The following is a 25225-nucleotide window of genomic DNA, read 5'->3' as shown; positions in this document are numbered from 1 at the left end:
TTTTTTAGACTGGTCGGTAGTTTTGGATCTACTAAGATCGAAGGGCGGTCGTGAACTAGCGAAGGAGTTATTAAAGAAACGTTTATTGTTTTCTCCAACAGACTGCAAACAAGCCGCGCCCTGTACCAAGCGGCCAGACAATCGCACGCCGTACTCGAAAAGATAATGTTGCCGAGATTCCTGCACAGCGAACAGGTGAACTATTATTTGGAACGAATCGGCTCTTAAAGTCATTTCCGATTGAAACAGTTCATTTAAAAAATTGTTTATTTATTGATTTCAGTTTTATAAATTGTTATTAGGAAGCCGAATACCCACCGGATATCAGAAGCACATATTCAAGAAGTAAGAACGTTTCTATTCACTGTCCCTAATGTAATCATTACACGAGCGAATACAAACAAACATTTTCACTAAGCATACTGATGAGTATTATTTATTTTGCGTACATTACAAAGATATTATGGCCAACAACCTCAAGCTATGAGGTCGAAGTTTCAAATGTGTTGTACAGCGCCGTTCCTACTCTTCAAAACGGAACCCATAAAGGCTTGGCGGCAGTTTTAAGTCGGACGGTGGGACTTACTTGTGAAGTTTTAAAGCAGATTATCACCAATATTTTAGTTTGGCTCATACCTGTGAATCTGCCGGACTTAAGTGGTTACCGGGCTACCAGAATGATTCATTTAGATTATATCTACAAAACTTATTATAGTTATGTCTGTGTATAAAATTGTAACAAGTTTTTGAAGAATTGTCGAAATCAAGAACACATTCTGGTCGAATTAAAATACTCTAAACTCTTTTAAAAAACTTTTCATTTACTTCAATAATTAAAATGAAATATTTTATCGAAATAAATAAATTACTGGTGGTAGGACCTCTGTGAGTCCGCACGGGTAGGTACCACCGCCCCACCTATTTCTGCCGTGAAGCAGTAATACGTTTCGATTTGAAGGGTAGGGCAGCCGTTGTAACTATACTGAGATCTTAGAACTTATATCCCAAGGTGGGTGGCGCATTTGCGTTGTTGATATCCCTGGGCTCCAGTAGCCACTTAACATCAGGTGGGCTGTGAGCTCGTCCACCCATCTAAGCAATAAACAAAAAAGAAAAAAAAAATTAAGCTTATATTTTTTTGTCTTATAGCTTCTATTTCCTTTACATGTATTTTCGTTTGTGGCATTGCTGTTTCGTCGATAACTTTGACCGGAAATCAAACCGTGGTGTTTGCTCGGGTTCATTGCACGAGGTCCCATTTCACGCCGAAGGAATGTGAAATTGTTTTTCAGGCCCCAGGAGAAGCTTCTGAACACCGCCATAAGGCTGGGCGGCAGACTGCGCGGCGCCCTCAGGGCACCCGCCGCCGACGGGCAGCTGCCGGACGGCTACCCCGACTCGGATGAGCTGGAGGCCAACGGCGACGACAACATCGACATCCTCAAGTATCTGGAGAGCATCACGGCCGAGGAGTCTCTGCGGGGGAACGACCTGACCAAGTACAAGGTCGTGCTCACCAATGTCGAGATCGTGCAGGTGAGTCTGGATGGTCAACGTTGCCGTGCGTTCGTTGTCTCATTTTCTCACGGAGGAGCAGGACAACTTGGGGCTGTCAAATGTAGAGTGTTTACTTATTAGGATTTTACACATGTCGAGTTATCGAGGATCTTGGTTAGCGGGACAGTCGTCAGCGGTAAAATTCTGTGGTAGAGAGTTCCTGAGGTAAATACATACTTTGTGTATTCTCAAGCAATGAGTTAGAGAGTTAGAGAGAGAAAGCGAGATAGAGAGATGGAGATAGATAGATAGAGATAGAGAGACAGAGAGGAAAAAAGAGGAGGAGTAAGCGTCACTCAAATCCGTTTGGATAGTAAATATAATGGTGTGGTCTGGCAGCAGGCGCCCCCGCGGCGCGGCGGCGTGCGCGCGTTCACGCTGGGCGTGCAGCGGCTGGAGGGCGCGCTGTGCTACCGCGTGCTGCGCCGCACGGAGCACGACTTCCACCTGCTGCGGAGCAAGCTGCACGAGTTCCACGGGGACGCGCTGCTGCACGACCTGCCGCTGCCCTCCAGGAGGTACCTGACCTCTACACTCTACACTAACATTCTAATTGAATATGCAATTTCGAAAAGGACACATGTCACATTTTTTTATTGCTTAAGTGGGTGGACGAGCTCACAGCCCACCTGGTATTAAGCGGTTACTGGAGCCCATAGACATTACGACGTAAATACGTCACCCACCTTCAGATATAAGTTCTAAAGGTCTCAAGTATAGTTATAACAGGTGCTCCAATCTTCAAACCGAAACGCATTAATGCTTCACCGCAGAAATAGGCAGGGCGGTGGTACCTACCCGCGCGGACTCACATTGAGGCTCTACGAAGTCTGTCGGGTCAGCTAGTAAATATCCAAACACGTTATTTCGGATCCTCCCGATCCACTAACAATGCTTTTAGGTACCTCAAGCACCGGTCACCGTTCTCGTCGAACCCGTCGTTTGCGACGAAGGACTGCTAGTAAATTAGCCCACAGACACAACCCACTGAGTTTCTCGGCGGATCTTCTCAGTGGATCGCGTTTCCGATCCGGTGGTAGACTCTGCGAAGCACTGCTCTTGTCAGGGTTCGTGTTAGCAACTTAGTTAAGTTTGAGTCCCGTGAGCTTATCTACTAGTTAAGGTTACGCTGAAATAGTCTCTCAAAGCTCTCAGCTTAGGTACGAAAAAAAAAGGAAATATATAAAAACCGAAGACACATTTTTAATATTCCAGAGACAACAGTCCATTGGAGACTATACGGTACAAGTACGAAGATTTCCTTCAGCGTCTGCTGCAGAAGAGTCTGTTGCAGACGAGCGAGCTGCTCAGGCTGTTCCTCACGGAGGAGGGAGACTTTTCCCTGGCGGTCCAGGCGTCGACCCTCAACGCAAGCAGCACAGACCTGCTGAACATCTATCAGTCCGTCACCCACAAGCTGAGGAAGGAGAAGGGGCAGCACCTGGAGAGCTTCCTGAGGAATCTGCTCGTGTCTTCAGACAGGGACCGGTACCGGGCACTGTGAGTCCTGTTGCCAACTATAATGTATGTTGTAGCCATCGGCCACGTGAGCAGTCGTGAGCTGGTTGTTCTACGAGATTTAGTCAAATGGAAATCATCAAATGGAAGTCGTCGTGGCCTAAAGGAACAGACGTCCGGTGCATTCGTATGTAGCGATGCACCGGTGTTCGAATCTCGCTGGCGGGTAGCAATTTTTCTGATGAAATACGTACTTACCAAATGCTCACGATTGACTTCCACATTGAAGGAATAACATCGTGTAATAACAATCAAATTCGCAAAATTATAATTTGCGTAATTACTGGTGGTAGGACGTCTTGTGAGTCCGCGCGGGTAGTTACCACCGCCCTACCTATTTCTGCCGTGAAGTAGCAATGCGTTTCCGTTTGAAGGGTGGGGCAGCCGTTTTAACTATACTTGAGACCTTAGAAAGTGGAACATTTACGTTGTAGATGTCTATGGGCTCCAGTAACCACTTAACACAAGGTGGGCCGCGAGCTCCACCACACATCTATTTAACAAAACAAAAAAAATTACGATGCGTAATTCACACTTCATTGCTGAGTCTGTAAGTAAATTTTTTCTTGTTCTTTAGACGGTTGAACGATTTCACGGCTGAATTTGTGTTAGTGGTTATAGGAACTCATGGACGTTAGAATGTGCACATTGTTCAGCGCCTCGAGATATCAGCTCTAAGTCTTAAGGTTATTTAGTATAATGTCCGCCCCATCTTTCAAACCGGAATGTGTTACGCTATGCGACAGCCGCGGATTTATGAATTTGTTTTACTTTACAGCAAACAAGGTCGAGAGGTGGAGGAGGCGGTGGAGGTCAGCGAAGAGGTGGAGGCGGAGCAGCGGAGCGCCGGGCCGCGGCGCCCGCGCGACCTCACGGCCTCCGTGTTTGGGAACAACTTCGACGTGGAGTCCGGCCCCGTTACGTCAGCGCCCGCCCACCGGACCCCCGTCGCCGGCCTCACTCAGTGCCTCATGTATCTGTGTGAGCATTCGCTGTTTGTGTTAATGGAAGGACCAGCTGTATTTATCCACATAGATATTTCTATCTTTTAGCAATAGGCTAATATGTCCATGAGCCACTTTACTTACCATCAGATAAATCGTGTGCTCGTCGTCTGCCTACAAAGGTACAAAAAGGGCACGATAAAAAAAAACAATTTTTATTCCTTATACAGGGTGTACATAATAGTCTTTTGGGATAGTCCGTTCTCTGATAAAATCTCATTACTTTTTTGGGTCTTTCATTGTAGAGTTTTTATTTATGTTAGAGGCGTATTAACTAGTAAGAATGTGCAGTGTGCGGGGCGGGGGGCGCGCGCGGGGTGGCGGCGGGCGCGCTGGGGGCGGCGCTGGGCTGCGTGCGCGCGCCGCTGGACGCCGCCGCCGACGCGCACCTCGCCGCCGCGCTGCGCCGCACGCTCACCCAGCCGCGCCTGGCGCATCTCATCGCGCTGGGACAAGGTGAGCGGCAGGGGGCGCGCGAGTCGCTCGCTAACGTATAGCGGTGCTCACGACCGACTTTCCTACCTAAGCTGACGGTCTTGAGAGACCATATCAGCGTCACCGGGCGAGTAGGTGAGCTCACGGGGCTCAAACCTGACGTTGTTGCTAACACGAACTCTAGCAAGAGCAGTGCTTCGCAGAATCTACCATCGGATCGGAAACGCAACCCACTGAAAAAATTCGGCGAGAAACTGTCTGTGGGTTAATTTACTCGCCGAGCCCTTCGTCGCAAGCGATGGGTTCTACAAGAGCGATAACCGGTGCTTGAGATACCTAAAAGCACCATTAGTGGATCGGGAGGATCTGTAATGACGTTTTTTGGGCGACGTCGACCGTTTACAATTCGATCCGCAGGACCGGGAATGAACGCGGCTGACAATAACTATACTTGGGCCATTAAAAACGTACGAACCGAGTCATAAATCGTTTTTATCAAACCTCTCGCTCACACTTATAGGCATATCGGATCTCTCGCTCGCACTTATAGGCATATCGGATTTCTCGCTTCTAGTGTTGTGTGCGACGGTAACCACTCACCATCATGTGAGCCGTACGCTCGTCTGCCTAAAAGGGCAATAAAAAATAGAAAAAGTAGACTTCAAGATGTTATTCGATTTTCAGAATTATTATTCGGTAAGAGATCTTCAACTCCACGTGTAGACTCGAACGAGCATCGTGATCTGGCTCGGCGACAGTTGCTGGGCGTTACGCGGGGCGCCGCGATGCTGGTCCCAGGACTAAAGGACGCGCTCAACAACGCCTTCGAGATTATACAGGACCCGAGGCTGAATAAACAGGTAAACGAACAGCTTAGTTCAGTTTCCACTCAGGAGGCGAAGTCGCTCTGGATTAAAAAGCAGGGCAGCCATGGAATATTAGGTGGTCGTCACTATCACTCAGCCTTGAATGACGAACTTATAACATAAAAAAACCAACACAGTACTTTGTAAATTCCTACCATATTAGTAGGATTTTTCAAATCCTATTTTAATCCATCTTATGCGAACTATTTCAGATAACACAACATTTAGCTTTATTCCACTTTTAATATACTAATGTATAGAAAGTGATATGTAGTATATATAAAATAATAATTATAATTGACTCTGGCAACAATGATACCTCAGCAAGCCGATTGCCACACTGAAAATAAAAAGGTGCAGACATGAATGACGTTTCGCTGTCGTTTCGCATCTGGTGCGAATTAAAATGATATTTTTTGTTAACTAAATTTTTATTTACTTACAGTTGGTGTATAATTTATTGGACCTGTGTTTAGTGGAGCTGTTTCCGGAATTGAAAAACGAACATGAATGTTCCGACAGCGGACCAAAGAGCTGAGATTATATTTATTTCACACGTGGATTGTAATTTAATATGTTATTCGAATATACAGTGAAGTTTGATAACTTATTATTTTTATACAAAAATATAATCATAACACATAAAGAGGCTCTATTTTTAATTCTGAAAATATTTACTTCAATGTTACCTGATTCGAGCAGCTTTTTATACCTACTATTGTTGCTTGCTACTAGAAAACTTAAGAGTATTAAATAAAATTGAAAATCAAACAACACATTTATTTGAAACTGCAATGAACAATTAATTATTTTGTATGTAAAAACTGTTTTATCATATTATTATATATAATCGTTCAATTAATGTTATTGAATTGAATATTTTTACACTTGAATGTAAAAAAATTCATCTACTTTTTAGTCACGGGATTGTAAGTTGTTCAAAGGCTGCTCTTTGAACAATTTACGCTTTTGCAAAGCAAGGTAAGAAATCAGTAAGCCGATAGAACCCGCAGATTTATCATGCAATTTGCGGAATATTCTATTCATTATTTTTAATGTTTAAACGCGGGCATTTTTCTACTTCTATAATTTCATGGTTTGTTAAAATTTTACAAATAGAGTTTACACATCGACAAGATTCATCTTAACATGCTGATTTCGGATTAACTGAAGTTGAAAATCGTTTCAAAAATTCCGACAGATGTTTTTGGATTTTGCAAATTGAGTTTTCAGTTATAAATTTAATTTTGAAATGAATTTAATTAATATGACATTGTTCAGTTGAACTGTGATTCACGTCTTTGCTTTAATCTGAACTAAAAAAAAAAACATCTGTCATAACACTCATAACGTTGCGAATTCCTCGCATGTTTTCTTTCTGAGGTTGTCGCGTCCATTGTTATTATATTAATATTATATAGAACGGATTTTTTGGCCGGAATGTAAAGAATGCAGTTATGTTATTTATTTTTGTTAATTCAATGTTTAGATCTTATAATGATTCGGCAATTTGAGCTTATTTCCTGTCTTTTAATAGAGGAGAGTAATCCATATTATTTTCTGAGATTTTTATCAAACAATGTTACTACAGTTTTTTTCGTATAAAATGGTTATCCTTTCTAATGTACTTAGATAGTCCATTCCTTGATTAACTATTGTTTAAAAAAATACTATTAAATGTTTAAGATTCATCATATTACATTTAATTTATTCGTACTTTTACATACACAGACTTTGTTGGAATGTACATTTCTGGTTACAAGGACTGCTAATAGCAAATATTGTGCCGGCGCTGTGACCGTCCTCAAAAATAATTGGAAAATATTTACAAATATTTAGCAGTAGGCAGCGGCTTGGCTCTGCCCCTGGCATTGCTGAAGTCCATGGGCGACGGTAACCACTCACCATCAGGTGGGCCGTATGCTCGTCTGCCTACAAGGGCAATAAAAAAAAAAAAAAAAAAAAAAAAAAAAATTATTTTTTAAATAATACCTGTTGTTATTTTAAATCGTCATGGTCTAATGCATAAGACTCCCGGTGTATTCGTGTCGAGCGATACGTCTGGATCAGTTCGAATCCCGCAGGCATGTACCAATTTTTCTTATGATTTACGTACTTAACAAATTTTCACAATTGACTTCCACGGTGAAGAAATAACAATGTAATAAAAAACAAACTCGCAAAAATTTTAGTTTGTGTAATTACTGGTGGTAGGGCGTCTTGTGGCTCGCACGGGTAGGTACCACTATTGCCTACTTCTGCCATAAAGCAGTAATACGTTTGAAGGGACGGGCAACCATTGTACTGTTAGACTTAGGACTCATGTCTCAACATGGGTGGCGGCCTTAACGTGGTTGGTGTCTACAGGCTCCGGACCACTTAACACCAAGTAGGCTGTCTTGCTCGTCTAGCAATATTATTTTCTTTTTCTTTAAAGTTTAATGAAAACTCTAAGATGAAATTGTATGAAAATAATTAAAATTAGAGCGATAAACTAGAAGAGCGGAAGGTTTGATGAAAGCAAATTAATTATAAAATTGTATCAGTTATTGTTTTCTGACAGATTCTATTATAAGTATTAATATAAATACTACAAGAACCCAACATATCATAATGTCGTCTATCTAAGACTATCTATAATTTTATCGGTGCTGCGAATGCTACAACCGTAGATAATACATAAACTAGTTAGCTACAGTAGGCAAAGGGGATGGCCCATTTTAGGCCCAAAGCGGACAATAGATTATAGAAAAAATATTTAGTGCATTAATTTTGTCATAAATAAATATGCATTTACTTTCTTGCAAATAAGCGCCACGACAGTTTACAATAAGTAGTTTAAAAAAAGTAACTCTATTGAGAAAACAAGGAATTTTATTTTTGCGGGAAAAATATTGCCAGCTTCAAAACCTTTTACGTATGAAGTAAATATTTTGAGTATATAAATAAAACATATAAATAAATCATTTTAAGTATTATCATTAATCAATCGATTTTAATGGATTTTATGCACATAAAATAACATCGAAGACATACCCATTGGACTTTATCTTGTCTATTCTTGAGACCTTAGAACTTATATCTCAAGGTGGGTGGCGCATTTACGTTGTAGATGTATGTGGGCTCGAGTAACCACTTAGCAACACCAGGGTGGCTGTGAGCTCGTCCACCCATCTAAGCAATAAAAAAAACTTTACTAGTATTGTTATTTAAATATGTACAACTAAAACAAAAACATAAAAAATAATGTGTACTCGTAAAAAAAAGACTAAGATATAAATCAATTATCGGTTATTTAAAAAAATAATCGATATATGAATTTCATGTAATTATTTTTCTTTATACTGACAACACCGAATTTAATCTGACTGACTGACACTTCAAGTGTATAATCTATGGACACTTCGCTTGCTGCTTGTGGTGTTGTGCTTGCGTACAAAATGGATGTGTTTTGATTTTTCTTCGATTTATTTTACTTTTATCAATAACGTTTCATACTACGACTAAAAAACATTGTGTGAATTGTGGTTTTACCCTGACCGAGATTTAAAACCGTGTATATGCTCTCCTTTGCTATTTTTAGATGATACTAATTGTGTATGAAGATGAAGAAAATATAGATATTTAAAGAATTAAGTGTGTTTTTATACCCTATTGGATAAAAATACATTAGGAACATCTTAAACATTAAGAAAAGAAAAGTTGTTGAAGTATCTCACAATCCGACACTTATTTATATAGAAAATTAACCTCAAAAGGAGTTTTTATTTTTATTATATTTTTTATAATAGTGGCGTCAATTTCAATATATTTTTTAGATATCCAATACATTTAAGAATTCGAATCAGTACATTTTTATAGTAATATTTGATGTCCATCTTGGGCCTAGCACACTATGGAGAGTGGGCAATCCCCTTTAAGGATACCACAATACATACATACATTTTCGAACGCAAGATTTATTGTTGCCAATTTGTTTTAGTTTCATTTTCCAGTTTTTCCAGTGACGACAGAGTCGCAACAAAGTAAATATGTTTCGCACGTACATTCAGTATATTTGGATTCAATTGATTAAAGTATAGAATAGGACATTTAAACATAAAGTTAATTTATATAAATATTTAATATCTACCACACCACTAAAATAACAACTATTATATAATAGTATACTTATTATTAAATCAACTACTACCATTATGGTCACTCTAATACTTATCTACATATAAAATACATAAACTTAATAAACCTACATATATTTTCAGTTAGCATTTAATGTGGTAAAATAAATTCCGATTTATTAAAACTAGAGCCGGCAACCCTGAACTCATGTGTACTGTCAAAATATCAAACTTGTCAAAGTTAATGTACAGTGAAAAGTAAAAGGTGATGGGTGTGTTTTGTGTTGCTTTCTTTTAGTTTTTTTTAATTTAGTCAAGAATTTAAAATTTAAAATGTTTATCAATAAGACACCCTTTTGTACCATGTTTTAATAATTTTACTTCTCCTCCCTTTAAACTTCGTTAATTCACTGCGTCAATTGAAATCATTGTTCGTATTTGTCTTTGGTAATTTCGTAACAAACATAAACAAATTTTAATGAAATTATTAATTCAGTGTTATGTTACTATCATAAATTTTAACTCCAAGTAAATCTTCGTAACCCATCATTATATTAACTAAAACCAACAAAGATGTGTGCGATTCCAAACATGAAATATGGATTTATTTTCTGAACTGAGATTTGGTAACTGGAAGTCGCGATGTCGACTCCGGGCCCGAAGGTCGGGATGCGTCTTAGTGAAGCACTCGACAACATGCAGCTCGCTTACAATCCAATAACGAAACAACTGCATTTCGTTTCAAAAAAAAAACCAATTGAAAACCTCGACACTGTTGACGACATTGATAAATTATCAAAAAAGAGCAGTTTCAGTGATGAAGGTAATTTCTCGATATCTACCTGTGAGAAAAGCGATACAAGTGATTCCCCAAAAAGTACATTGCAATGGGGTGGGAGTGTAAATGGACATCATCGAGGAAAGGATGGTGGTTCATTCTCTAGTACAGTGTCCAGTTTGTCGGAGTGCTCCCTTGGATCCTCAGCGTCGAAAGAAGATGATTCAGTTGACGTCAATGTCGACCATGAGCAAGCCAAGCTAAAGAAGAAGGGGCTTTCTGGATTTTTCAGCAGGTAGGAAATTTTATTTACAACATCTTTCATTTTTACGTTACTTACCTAAAAATCAGATTTTTTATTCTAATTAACTATCTGATAAAGAAGTACATGTATTTTTTGGTGTGGAGAGATTTGAAGGATCAAACAGTTAAATCGATGAAGTTAAAACTTCAATATAAGGTCTCAACATGGGCATTACCATTCCCGTTGCCATTGCCATTCTAGTATATAGGTATTCAGCAACCAATGTGCGGCAGGCCATGAGATAATCTGCCAAATTGGTAATTTCAAAAATAAAAATGATTTAATTTCTCACAAAATGTTTGAAATGCACTTGGTTAAAGAGGCTACTAAGAATTCAGTGAATTAACATTCTAAATTTATGGGAAAACTATTCTGAGTACACAATGACAGACAAAAATTTATCAAAAATTGTTTATTCAATCAGACCAATGTTTATACAAAATGCAATAAATGAATAAATACAATAAAAATTAAATAATAGAATAAATTATGAAAATTCCAATGTAAATTTTATTCAGTATTTCCAAAGTTCTCGGCATCAATTCCAACTAATTGACAGGATAGCTCAAAAAGTATTTTTTGATATTCCAAATTCTTTGAAAATCTATTACTGATCCCTTCAATACAATTACTAATGTATAATCCTCCCCGCTTCTGCAATTCTTCATTGAAACACGCAAAGAGTATAGAAACGGCTCCCTTTTCTGGAGTCTTGAAGAATAATTTCATAGCCCATGGAAAAACTCTTTTGAAGACTGTACCATCGAATAAATCAGTGTTGACAATCCCGGGATGCACTGAGTATCCTTTGACAGGAATATTATTCTCTTCCATAATCTTATTAATGTATCTTGCCATCATTAACTGTAAACAAATTAATTATCTTAAATCAGAATGTACTTTTAATCAATAAGTCTCTAAAATGTTAAATTTGCTGATCTGTTAATGGAAATTAGATTATCTGATAATTTGAAACAAATAAAGTGATTGCATTATTATGCATTTATAAAATAAGTAATGGTGTTGATACATTTTTGGTATACAATAAAACTTGCCCTACTCCCTCTACTGTAAATGTGTTTTAATCCTAAGTATCGATCATGACTTGTATTTACCTGAGCTAATTTGGATTGTGCATAAGCTGCAGTTTCATCATAATGCTCTTTCATGTTAATATCATCAAAATATATTTGTCCCGGATAGTGGCCACATGACGTCACATTAATGAACCTTGATGGTTCACATAAGTTTCCAGCTTTCTTCAAAGCCGGCAAAAGTAGGTGTGTCAAATAAAAATGCCCCAGGTGATTCACAGCGAGTTGTGATTCAAAACCGTCTGTAGTCAATTCATACTTCCCATACATTATCCCAGCATTGTTAACTAGTAAATTTATCTTTGGGTACTTATGCAGTACATTATCAGCAAATTCCTTGACGGATTTTAACGATTTCAAATCCAGTTTGTAAGCTTCCAAGTTTTGACCATTCTCCATTGATTCAGATAATTTATGCACCAATTCCGGGTTTCGTATTCCGATTATCACCCGCATGTTTGCTTTGAGTAAGCCCTTGATGACTTCTGTGCCGATGCCCCTCGCTCCGCCGGTAACGACCGCAACTTTTCCGGCCGCATCTGGTAACGCAATTCTGTTCCTCGACACGTTAATCCAGTCGTCAATAAGGCCACCCGCCCCAGCGCCCTGCATGTCCAACGCGTACCGAATCTCTTTCAGTATATGCTTGATTGGTTTATCACGGTTTACATACCAATAAAAAGCGGCAGCGCTCAAAACAGCAGATGCTATAATAACAGACATGTTTTATTATTGTCGTCCGCACGACGCGGCGCGGTCTCCGTCACTGGCTGCTTTCACTCGATTCGATCCTCCGCGCTTTCTCTATGGGTCTTGTTTATTGTTTTGATTTACCGTTAGTCCTAAGGTGTCCAGGCCAATACCAGTTTGATGTACTAAAAGTACAAATTTCTTATCCGGACTGATTAAGTGACGGGTTATCGCTGCTTGACCTCAAATGTGACTGAAAAGAATAGATAATATAAAATGTTAGTAAGCGAGACGAAACTTCGTTTCTGTCCAAGTTGATTTAACGACTTTAATAGCTAAAACAAACTGAAGACGGTTTTTTTTTCTTATGACGCCATAACTAGGATATTATATTTTGTTTACTTTTAAAATCAACATCGAACGAGGTCGGAGGGACACGAACGTACAATACTCACACAGCCGTCAGACGCGCTTGTTTTGCGAATTGAAACGACGCATGCGCACTATATACTATACATGTTTATCGTTAACCCGCTTTGATTTCTAATTGCCGCATTAACAACAACAAAAAACTAGTTTAAGTGCCTTATTACAGAATAATTATTGTGACGCTTGCTATTTTCGGGTTCCCCCCTTGTGTGACGCGGAGAGGGTTCGGCGATCTGTGTTCGGGCGCATCTGGTCGTCTTTGAGTCGTTTTATTGTAGCGGTAAAGACTAGTTCTCGTCGAGATTTTAATAAGGGGTCTTTGAACTACTGCACTCGATGGTGCGTAGCGTGACGCAAGGCTGCAATCGACGTATGCGTGTATCGAATCCTCGTGCACTGAAATCGGATAATTGTTTTTTTTTTTAAAATACCTATCATTATTAAAATGATTGCGTCAAAACTTTGCAGCGATACAAGCTATTTACGTCACAGATCATAAACGTTATTAACATTCAATCGAAATAATTCCGTACAACCATAAAAAATCTGGTTATCTTATCACTCAACGTACTTTACATAGGTAATTGAAATATGAATTAAAAAACATTGATAGTTATAATTTAAAATGGAACGGTTGAAAATTATTTATGTCGTATTTGCGAAAAAGACTTCTTGGTTTTCAGTGTACTCTGTGTTTTTTTTTAATACAATAAATCAAGAGAAATTTTCAGTTCTCAGTTTAGTATTAAGTTTAGTATTACGAATTAAACGACTTGAACATGCACCGAGAAAACCTGTTTATAAATCCCAGTCGCCCTAACGCACCTACCCCTTTAGACTATACAATAACGATAGCATTTGTAACCATTACCGGTTTAATTCACGGACGATACGAACATTACACGAACTGTCGCGACGATGTACGCAAAACACATGCGTAATCTCCGAATATTAATTCAGAAGCTTGTGGTTTTGATGTGGCGTTCGCAGAAGAATGCGGTTAAAGTATTTCGGAATTTTGATGAAGATTTGTGTTTGCGTATTGAATTACGAGAAAATTTTGTTGTACAAAATATTGTACATTTTGTTATAAGCTTCATAAGGAGGGAAAATGATATTTTAAACGAAGTTTTAATAATATATTTTTCCTGAACGTTTTAAAACTGCTAACGAACAATATTGACAGATTCCTAGGACAGGTGGTTAGTAGTGTACGCAGACTGTTCGACACCTGAGACTGGTGGGCATCTAAAGCATACAAAAAAAAAGGAACAGGTTTCTTAGAAATTGCCGATGAAGGTTCAGGAATGTTTACACAAAAAATCGGGACGCGCTGTGGTAGCGTTTGTTATACGAGCATAAAAGTATCAAGTCAAAATTTAACTGAATAATTTTTTTCCTACCTAAACTGATAGCCTTGAGAGGCTATATCAGCGGAACCGAACAAGTGAGAATTATTACACATACTCAACTATTTTGCGTATTAAAGCCCTTAGTGACTTAAATGTCCAAATGAGCTTGTTTTTCGTTTGGCAAACGCATTGAAATCACTTGGATAATTAATAATTTATAGTTAACTTACAATTAAATATCACGTGAAATTGTCAAGCCGAAGGACCTTGATCACAATGTATAATAAGTCTTCGCTCACCTTGTAATTGACCCTTGAATTTCTATGTTGGAATTGGTCTTCAAGCTAGAATATTCCCTAAAGGCAGACCTAGCTCCTGAGCAAAGAACAACCGACCCGCGCGCGTTCACATCAATAATTACTATTAATGTGAGTTTGTGTGTTTGAATTTGTGGCACTATTTATTTTAGGGAAAATCGAATACACAACGCAGCCTACTTGTTTTACTGCTAACATACATGAATATATAAATGTGCAGCTCAGAATGTTATATACATTACATAAATATTATAGAGAACTAATTGCGTTATGAGAACCTAAATTTAATTTAGATAAATATACGGGATATATTTAATAAAAATATATCGGTAACGGAACTATGTATCGGATTAATTTTTATTAATATGTAAGTGAATACGAGTATGTCACGTTGACAGCAAAGAGAATGAAATTAAACATGTTATTATTTATTTATTTTTATTTATTTATTTAATACAAGGACAACCAACAGCCAACTAACAAAGTATAATAATATAACAAATAATAGAAACAAAAAGCCAATTAAAGGTCCTCAACAAATATAAACAAATTAAAAACACTAGAGAAACAAAAGCATAGAAACAAAAAAAAAAATTAAAAACAATCAGCAAGCATGAAACAACATAAGGAATGGAGGAAAACACCAGACTAATTTAAATGTACACTTATGTATAAATGTCACAAATTAATAAAAAACTGTTGTGCTCTGTATTAAAATACTTAATACAGATTATCACTCTAGAAATAAGGTCAATGTGTTATTTTATTAATGGAAAATTATCTATTTCTATAGTGTATCTGAATTTGAATTAGAATTTCACAATAAAAGTGATTATAAAATTGTAAATTTGATTTGACTGGTTTTATCGCGAAATTGTTAATACATAATAAGTAGACAATCTCTGAGAAAAAAGTATATGTCCCAGAATCGAAACCACGATAGATTCGTATGAGGCCTGTTAGTCTTACCTATAAAGCTGACGACGCTATTTGCACCTGTATTTATCAAAACTAGAGGTCCCGCAGTAGTCGAAATTCGACTATAATTAATAATAATTAATAATATTCTCTATAAGTGTGGAAAATTTCATACTCCTTCATCCGCGCAATTTTCGTAAAAAGGGATACAAAGTTTTTGCTTCACGTATTAATATATAGATATGAATTTGTTTTTTGACACAAAAGTCATTCGTAAGCGTAGTTTAAATACCTATATTCAAAACATTGATACTTGCCCTGGAGAGATTTTAATACTAGCACATCCGCATCGCTCGATACGACAACTTGGATATACATATTATGTACATATATGTACGCTTGTTTTCTATTGTATTAATATCAAAATATTTTTTAAGCTATCAAAAAGTCTAAACTACGTTACGGCAGTCGAAACATTTCTTTCGAAATTCCGTAACTATTAAAATCTTACAAAACTTTAAACTTTGAAATGTAATTGTTTTCAATAAAACCTTTTATTAAAATAACGCTTCCATTATCATTTTATCACGGCTCACTCGCCTTGATGTCGAAATTGCAATGTCATTACGTGGAAACTTCGTCAGCAGCTGGTTGCTCAAAGGCCTTCCATTCATAGGTCAGATGAAGTTGTTGAAGCCGCTGACGTCATTAACACGTCACATACTATGTATTACTTTTGATAATGAGTAAATATGTATATTCTTTCTATGTCTTAATTAAACAAGTGAATTATAAATCAGTTTTATGCGTATAGGTACGTACCATTAATTTTTGGAACGAAGTTCCTTATGGGACGACGCGGAGGGGTACCCTAACCGGGAAAAAACGTCCGTAACGTAAGATTTTTATTAGTAATGCACACAGTGTACGACTTAACTTTGTAATTACGTACAAAAATGACATTTTTATTACATATTTTTTATAAATCATTGTGAATAAAATAAGGTTCATAACTTTTTAAAGTAGTTTTTTTTGTCGGAGTCGAACCGACTAAAACCTCCTGTCGCTCAACAACCAACGTCCAAACCTCACATGAGACAGAACTCATGAAAAGGCAAAGGGGGGAAAGTGAAGTGTTTAGTGCGGAGCACATCTCTCCCATCACCCTCCCCCTCGGGACGCCGGACTGGCGGTCGTCAGCGCCACGACCACCAGCCCTCTCGGTCGGCAGGCTATCCGGAGCCCGCCTAGATGGCGCCGGTTAGAGTGAGCAAATAAATGTATACCCGAATAATTATTTTCTTTATACCTCGAATAGAACTTAAAATTAATATTTTTATAATACGGAACTCCGTTACTATCCGGTGTCCCACGACACCACACATTTTTTATTTGTTTAATTTCCGTCTGTAGTTTATCATTTTGGTTCTGCTAAAATCGGTTCTATACATTGTAGGTTTTAAGGAAATATAATTGTACACGCGACAAGAACGTGTCATCACACAGTTCGCGTGGTATCGAAAATTAACACTAGACTCCGACCAGGCAAATAAATACTTTCGTGTTCCATACATAACTTCATTAACTTTCAACGGCCGTCTGGTGTAGTGGTAAGTGACATGGTCACTACACAAGGGGGTCGCGGGTTCGAATCCCGCCAAGGGAAGATATTTGTATGATAAATATAAATGTCTTTTCCAGGGTTATGGATGTCTATTAAATATATGTATGTGTATAATAAAAATCTTACATTTATATCCGTTATCTGGTACCTGTAACACAAGTTCTTTACGAACTTATCACGGGACCAGTTAACGTGGCGTGATTGTTAGTAAATATTTATTTATTTATTTATTTATTTATAACTCGGTCGTTATTTCCGAATGCCATAGTTTGAGTCATCATGTTTCGTGAACCGCTTTAGCTCTTCGACTGTTCAGTGCGGAATGCGATGTTATATCATCGCACAATTGCTATCTTTTGAATGTGTTTGTTAATTGATGAGAATCCTTGACCGATGAGAAATGTTTTTCCAGGACATGTTTACGGTACAGTAGGCTGTTTGTTAACAGAAAAAAATTGTGGGTAGTTTTACCCTTTGCCTTGAACGTTTCGGATCAAAAAGAAAACAAAAGTAGATAAAGATCATTATTTCTAGAATTTTCGTGTTAAATGCGTATTCGTAGTAATTGAGAATCATCTCTCTCGTCTTATCTTTGTACTTTTTTTTTGTTAAATATAATAAGGCAGCAGGAATCCCAAGCACTAACCCTTTTATACAATAATCTATAATATGTATGTATAGTGTTTTTCATGTGATCTTTTTACTGAGTGATTGATCATTTACTATTTATTACTCTATTTTTATTTATTTATTATCGAGGGCGATGCTTTTTTTCCTACCTATTCGCTGGTAGCCTAAGAGACTATTCCAGCTACGTCCGGAGGGTGGATGAGCTCACGGGCTCAACCTGAGAGAATTGGCTAACACTAGCCCTAGCAAGAGCAGTTTTTCGTAGAATCTACCACCGAATCGGAGTCGCGACCCACTGAGAAGATCCGGCGTGAAACTCAATGGGCTGTGTCTATGGGCTAGTTCCTTAGTCGAACTCTTAATCGAAAGGATTTTCATTAGGCGTCAGGGCCCGTAGACATCCCGTAGTGGAAACATGCGCAGTCTCAGTTGTAAAATTTCCCTTCCATCGTTTTTGATGGAACCAGTGCTTGGAACGATTCTCACTACCTGTGCGAAACCAGAATATGTTCTACCACTAATAAATAACTATGAAAATTTATAACTTATATGGGTTTAATTAAGTGATATAACCTCCCTTTTGCCGCTGCGTTTGTCTTCCTTTTTTTTGATTCCAATGAGCTCCCCTCCACGGGGTTTCCCGAACGCTATGTCATGTCCTTCTTCAAACGAGGCCTGCGAAAGTACTCATACGTAGGCAGCGACTTGGCATTGTCGACGTCCATGAGCGATGGTAATCACTTACAATCGGTGGGCCATGTGCTGCTCGTTTACAAAGGCAATAAAAAAAAATACCTGATTAAATAAACCAATATTGATCGTGAATACCCTTTAATGCTCCCAGCTGTAGGTTTGCCTATGGCAATGTCGGTGACAATAACTAAACTCGCCGCGCGCGCACCTGAATACTCGTCTAAAATGTTTTCGAACCCGCTGTGATGTGTCTCGAATTCGCGATATAGTGTTAACGAAGCTAGCGTGTTTTCGCCCGGTGGTCACTCCTTAGTACTATTTGTTCAAAGCGCATTTATCACTCGCGCACACGGTCCAGTGTTTTCGTTATACTTGAGAATAGTCCCAATCGATTTACACAATCTTCATAGTGATTTGTATTAAATATCTCGAAATATAAATATATTTGTTCGCGATTCATGGCACGTACCGTCTGCAACGCCGACACGAAACAATTGAATTTATTTTACGAACAGTAAACACTAATGTACTAATATTATTAAATGCGAAAGTTTGTATGTATTGTGAATTCATAAAATATGATCATGTTTTTTTTTGGTAATGTTTATTATTAAAACCGATATGCGTGTTTTATTTTGTGTATCGAATAAATGATTTTCGTATGTGTGAGAGTTGAATTAATGGTTCACAACAAACAAACAAACAAACAGAAAAAATTCATGACTTTTCCAAATAGACAATTTACTATATTGGGCTGGATCGCTTGTTTCATTGACATTGATAGTGACAAAAGAGACGGTTTCTCAAATAATCGGCCAGCATAAGCCGATAAGATAACAATGCTACAAGCAGAAATATGCATACTTCTATTCACAAAGATTATACAAATTAAGGAGCAACTTATAAATGAACTTTGATAGTTTGCTTATTTATTATTCGTCTGTCACCTGGCCTCAAATTAAGACGCCCTATATTATAGGAATCAGAGATTGATATACATAAATCGTACATATTTTATGTATACCTACATATATCGGCGCAATACTGCTATTTATTTAACTAAGATTAGTTTAAGTAACTATTATATAAGTCCAATGCTTATAAACAATTATTTAAGACGGCGTTCAGGAAAATTTATAAAAAAACTACCTAATTTTCTACTATAAATACGAGGGGTTATTGTAGCTCAATACCCGGTCATCGTCCTCGCCGAACTCGTCGCTTGCGACGAAGGGCTCGACGAGTAAATTAACCCTCAGACACAGCCCACTGAGTTTCTCGTCGGATCTTCTCAGTGGGTCGCGTTTCCGATCCGATGGTAGTTTCTGGAAAGCACTGCTCCTACTAGAGTCAATGTTAGCAATACTCCCAGTTTGAGTCCCGTGAGCTCACCTACACGTTAGGGGGTGAAGCTGAAATAGCCTCTCAAGGCTATCAGCATAGGTAGGGAAAAAAGTCTCAATACATTACGGCTTGATGGCCGAACGTAGTAGACCTCTCTGTTGTTATTATTGTACACTTTAATAAAAGGAATTGCTTAGAAGTATATGTAAGCCAATGATAATAATGGAGAGAACGACGTCATCAACGCTGATGTCATCATTTTTCAAAGCAGCACCTTGCGAGACGCGCTCTCCTTTATGTCTATACATATTACATGAAGTATAAAGTATAAACATATTGTATAAAGATATTACGCATCCAATCAACGAGCAAATGAACCTATTCATCACACGAATGACTGCAGACGCGCGACTCGCAGTCAGGAGTGCTAACTCCAACACCGAGTCAGTCAAAATAGATTAAGAAGCTATGTCTTCTATTAATCTTGTTTGTGTTCAATAGGTGTAAGTTTTCGGTTTAGGCTCTAGACTCTTGGACTGTGGATCGCTATCCATTGGTTAGGTCTAAATTTAGGCAATTTTAAATAAATAGACTGTTCAAGTGAAATCAATTAAGATATTGTTGTAGGAAGGCTGACGGTTGACTGGAAGAGATCGCTTCACTACATAATATAAAACAAAGTCGCTTTCCCTGTCCCTAAAAACTACGCAACGGGTTTTGTTGCGGTATTTTTAATAGATAGAGTGAAGAGGAAGGTTTATATTATGTATAATAACATCATTAAATAGTGGAGAAGTCAATAATAAATTACAGTTTCCGAAGCGAAGCGAGGCCGGGTCGGTACTTTAACAATAAGACCGCCTATTGTACAAATGAAATATGCAATATCTGCTTGTTGACTGTTTTTTAATGTTAATTGTGTTTTGGTGTGCAATAAAGGGTATTCTCTTTTTATCTCTCTGTATCGAGATCGTCGCTAAGCATTTGCGAATAGTGTGATATTAGCTAACAAAAATAAAAATTATTTTATTGTTATTGAACATCGCTTTGTTGGTTGATCGTACTCGGTGCGTCTCAAGCCGATGACGTCAAGCTACCATTACGACAAACAACATAAATATTAATGATAATAAGAAAAAACATTAATTAAACACAATAATTTATATTTACTAGAACTAAACAGAAGTATCTCGGTTCTGAACGTCAAATGTGCGTAATATAGTTCTTGACATATTATGTTTAATATTGTTCTCTTTAAGATTATTCAGCACGATTCTAAGTACATACATATAATATGTTTCATTTTGCTTTTGTTCTCATGTGTTAGAAAATTCGTTTTCAATATTTAGTAGTCAACTGGATTATTCAGTTTGTGTGATGTCGTTTAGTGGCCAAAGTATACTACGAGCTTACTATAGATTATAGATTAATATGACATTGCGCGCCTATATTGAATTTTTTGGATTACTTGAAGAACGCTTTTAAACCGTTAAAATTACTAATTTTTATTTAGTGGTTTTATATAAAATACAAATGTATAATACACATTTTACAGAAATAGTGATTGAGTGGTGATTGATTGATTCCTTCTGTTGTTTTGTTTCTGGTGTCCGGTGGCCTATTAATCTCATATTCTGCGTTGTCATATTTTCATCTCATTTAAACATTGTGATTAGTGATCGTGCTTAACTCATTATGGTTATAACACCATGAATCACGAACCGTTTTAGTGTGTTCAGTGACTAACCAAGAGCAATATTGAGTCATATTTGAATTCTTAAACAGAACTAAAATATTTCGATACGGTCCGAACCGTAGGGTAAATGTTTCGGTTTTGTTTTCATAACATCGTACATAGTTAGTACCGTAGCTCTTTTTTTCATACCTATGCTGATAGCCTTGAGAGGCTATTTCGTTCGCCCTAACGTGTAGGTGAGCTCACGGGGTTCAAACCGGAGTGTTTTTAACACTGGCCCCAGCAAGAGCAGTGCTTCGCAGAATCTACCACCGGATCGGAATCGCGACCCACTGAGAAGATCCGGCGAGAAACTTAGTGGGCTGTGTCTATGGGTTAAACCGTAGCTCATAAACATAGACTTGGCTCGCATCCCTCACACATAAAAAGGCATTTACGTGACAAATGTAATCACAAGAAGCAGCGTCAAAGTTTTTTTTTTTTATTGATTAGATGGATGGACGAGCTCACAGCCCACCTGATGTTAAGTGGTTACTGGAGCCCATAGACATCTACAACGTAAATACGCCACCCATCTTGAGATATAAGTTCTAAGGTCTCAGTATAGTTACAACGGCTACCCCACCCTTCGAACCAAAACGCATTACGGCTTCACGGCGGAAATAGGCGGGGTGGTGGTACCTACCCGCGCGGACTCCCAAGAGGTCCTACCACCAGTAATTACGCAAATTATAATTTGATGATAGTTAATAGATCTTTAAAATCGGAACGAATGATTGTTTGTTACACAACAGAAGTGGTCAGGTTGATGTTCGACCTACAAGGTACAAATACGGCGAATCATCCGTAAGAAATTACAAAGCTAAATATTTGTGGTTCTGCAGTTTGTTCTGCCTCTTTTCATTCAATGACGTAGGACACAAAATCGGCTGTTAATTGAACAAAAAAATATAGTGTTGTTAAAAAATAAGTCAATAAGATACTTTGTTTCTTTTTTTTTTATTGCGCCTGGTGTTAAGTGGTTACTGGAGCCCATATACATCTACAACGTAAATGCGCCACCCATCTTGAGATATGAGTTCTAAGGTCTCAGTATAGTTACAACGGCTACCCCACCCTTCGAACCAAAACGCATTACGGCTTCACGGCGGAAATAGGCGGGGTGGTGGTACCTAACCGCGCGGACTCCGAAGAGGTCCTATCACCAGTAATTACGCAAATTATAATTTGATGATAGTTAATAGATCTTTAAAATCGGAACGAATGATTGTTTGTTACACAACAGAAGTGGTCAGGTTGATGTTCGACCTACAAGGTACAAATACGGCGAATCATTCATAAGAAATTACAAAGCTAAATATTTGTGGTTCTGCAGTTTGTTCTGCCTCTTTTCATTCAATGACGTAGGACACAAAATCGCCTGTTAATGGAAAAGACAATAACAATGTTGTTGAACAAGAAGTTAATAAGATACTTTGTTTCGTACTTATAAGGCTTGGTGGATCCATCTAATCCACGCTTAGTGCTATTGGAGGATATTAGTTTTAAACTAACGTTGTAACCAAGACAGACACCAAGAAGATTTCGACTTGACATTATAATATAGCCTGTAGCATTAGCTCATTGAGTTTCTCCTACGAACCGATGTTATCCACAAAAGAGCCATCTTCGTAGTCGTTCGGGCTGTTGTTAGCCCCCTTTCGGTTAAGCCTTCGAGCTGGCCCACTAAAGTCCACTAAAACCATAGAATTAGTCTCACAAAAGTAAAACAATGCGTCTTCTTAAGTGAAGTGAAGAAAAATAAATGAACTACGAATAATTTATCTGTTTTCGAAGATGTAAGTTATTTATTGAGAATTTTAACGACAAAACATTACAATTCGATAAACGCAAGCGACGTCCGGCGTTTTATCAAATTTTATTTAAATCTAAATATAATTACGTAATCATTATTTGATGTGATTGTTACGAAATCGGTTTTAATGATATCGGGAGGAGTGTTTGTTGTGATTAGTTTAATTATCTATATATTAATACGTGAAGCAAAAACTTTGTATCCCTTTTTACAAAAATTGCGCAGACGGAGGAGTATGAAAATTTCCACACTTATAGAGAATATATAGAAGAAGTGAACAATGCTAATATTTTTTTAAAATAATGCGTAAAAGGTACATTAAATCAATAAAGAAAACACTACACACACTACATACCATGTATTTGACGCACACACGCATGCATACTATTTATTGCCAAACTTTTGTTCTTGACGTCTGTGGTCAAATTGAGAATAGATTAAATATTGTTTGTCTTTATTAATATTTTTTTATAGTGTAGCCTTGGCGAAATTTGTGATTATAGAAGTATAAAATACAATCATAATAGTATACAAACTTACAATTTCAATTAATTATAGTCGAATTTCGATTACTGCGGGACCTCTAGTAAATTATAATTTGCCTAATTATAGACCGTAAATTTCGAGGTGGGTGGGGTCATTCACGCTGTGATTGTCTATAGCCTTTGGTAACTGATTAAAATCAGATGAACCGTAAGCTCGTTCAGCCCTCTAACTCTAAAAACTGTAAACTGTACTGTAACTGTAAAAATCAAAAAGGGACATCCTGGTCCGGGTAATCATTACCATGTTTTGTTTTATTAACAAAAAAATAATAATGAAGCAGCCGATACTCCATTGTGAAAGCAGCCCGCTAATTCAGACACAAAACGATTAGCTTTCTTTTGTTAGTGTAATAATGCTTCGATGGTCACCCATAGCGATGCCGGTGAAAATGTAATTATTTAGTACGGTGAAAGTACAAGTTTCGGTACGTTATACAGTCTCTTATTTAATCGATGCACGAAAGCAATCTCTATTATATTCGATGAGGTAAACCGATTTGTGAACGCACTCAATACTACTAGCGTGCTAACAGGTAGTACTTAAAAGACGAAAGTTGTTCTCGGTGACATCCTTGATATGCATCTGATTGCCAACTATCTATTCGGTTTGAATGGACTCATATGTCAGTGTTGCTATTTGCTGTATGCCCAGCAGTAGACATCCTTATGTTGATGGTGCTGATATGGCTTCAGACTTCATTCTCGTGCTTCGTCTTAAATGGGAAAAGTCGCATTGTGTTAAGGCCATTTTCCACACTCAATATTCAGTTCTTGATTGACCATAGCTTGTCTATCAATATAACTTATAAAGAATGCCCCAAATATTATGGTGATGACGCGAAGTGTGAAAGTAGCCGGTTTCTGGTTAGTTAAATCAGTTTCGCGCCTTTCAAGAAAGGCACATTCATCGAAATATATATTAGTGTAAATAGTTATTTTTCTTGGCATTTGTAAATCAGGACAACGATTCGTTCGATCCTATCCGTTTTTTGTTAGATTGATGGAGGATGCTACTGTGGCCTATACTCATGTCAGATCCTGTGTAAAAGGAAGAACAATAGTAATTTATTAGAAAGAAAGTAAATTATTGTGTATTGTTTTACCTATTAATACCCACAATTTTCTCTTAGTGCGTTCAACGTAAACAAAAAGGTATTATAAGATAACTCGCTTGTTGCAACATGCTTCCCATAGGTCAGTGTAGAAATTAATGAAATCCACGATCAGCATTCGACGTCCTGTTGCCGTTATGTAGTTTATAATCTTAATCACATAACTACTAATAAGCGATAACATAATACGCAGGAACGAGATATTGGCGCAATTAAGGCAATCGATACTTTCATGCGTTAGTAATTTTGCAATAAGTACTGTGTTCTTATGCCAACTTTGCGAAGATGACAACGGATTTCTGTGTGAGCTTTACACGTCATGTTTTTGGTTAATTCTTAAGCATCA

The 25225-nt window shown here is 37.7% G+C and overlaps 3 protein-coding genes across 12 annotated transcripts in view; 2 read left to right on the top strand and 1 right to left on the bottom strand.

The window, feature by feature from the left end:
• The window catches only part of LOC101736905 (uncharacterized), a 55238-nt gene extending 48162 nt beyond the window's left edge, over positions 1–7076 (top strand). The window contains exons 27-35 of the mRNA XM_012696118.4: positions 102–195; positions 284–345; positions 1293–1536; positions 1897–2075; positions 2773–3057; positions 3854–4056; positions 4371–4535; positions 5199–5374; positions 5826–7076. Of these exons, the coding sequence (XP_012551572.3) occupies positions 102–195; positions 284–345; positions 1293–1536; positions 1897–2075; positions 2773–3057; positions 3854–4056; positions 4371–4535; positions 5199–5374; positions 5826–5918 (1501 nt within the window). The 3' untranslated portion in view covers positions 5919–7076. The remainder of the gene's footprint in view (positions 1–101; positions 196–283; positions 346–1292; positions 1537–1896; positions 2076–2772; positions 3058–3853; positions 4057–4370; positions 4536–5198; positions 5375–5825) is intronic.
• A 271-nt stretch (positions 7077–7347) lies between these two features.
• Positions 7348–25225, top strand: part of LOC101737037 (TBC1 domain family member 14) — a 64920-nt gene continuing 47042 nt past the window's right edge. Inside the window, exon 1 of the mRNA XM_038013649.2 lies at positions 7348–10571. Within this exon, the coding sequence (XP_037869577.1) occupies positions 10141–10571 (431 nt within the window). The 5' untranslated portion in view covers positions 7348–10140. The remainder of the gene's footprint in view (positions 10572–25225) is intronic.
• LOC101738147 (retinol dehydrogenase 11) overlaps positions 10978–25225 on the bottom strand; it is a 29504-nt gene continuing 15256 nt past the window's right edge. For 3 of the 10 annotated variants that reach the window (XM_062671271.1, XM_012696144.4, XM_062671273.1), the window contains 2 exons: positions 11696–12617; positions 10978–11444 (listed from right to left, as the gene is read on the bottom strand). In XM_062671271.1, coding sequence (XP_062527255.1) covers positions 11091–11444; positions 11696–12397 — 1056 coding nt within the window. In that variant the 5' untranslated portion in view covers positions 12398–12617 and the 3' untranslated portion in view covers positions 10978–11090. Of the gene's footprint in view, positions 11445–11695; positions 12618–12710; positions 14325–14375; positions 15502–18462; positions 18911–25225 lie in introns of those variants that run through there. The other 7 variants (XM_062671274.1, XM_038013652.2, XM_004932842.5 and 4 more) reach the window with 7 other exon arrangements.

This window comes from Bombyx mori, chromosome 11 (assembly GCF_030269925.1).
Source record: "Bombyx mori chromosome 11, ASM3026992v2".
In the NCBI taxonomy this organism is placed as follows: Eukaryota; Metazoa; Arthropoda; class Insecta; order Lepidoptera; family Bombycidae; genus Bombyx; species Bombyx mori.
This window is presented reverse-complemented; position numbering and strand designations above follow the sequence as displayed.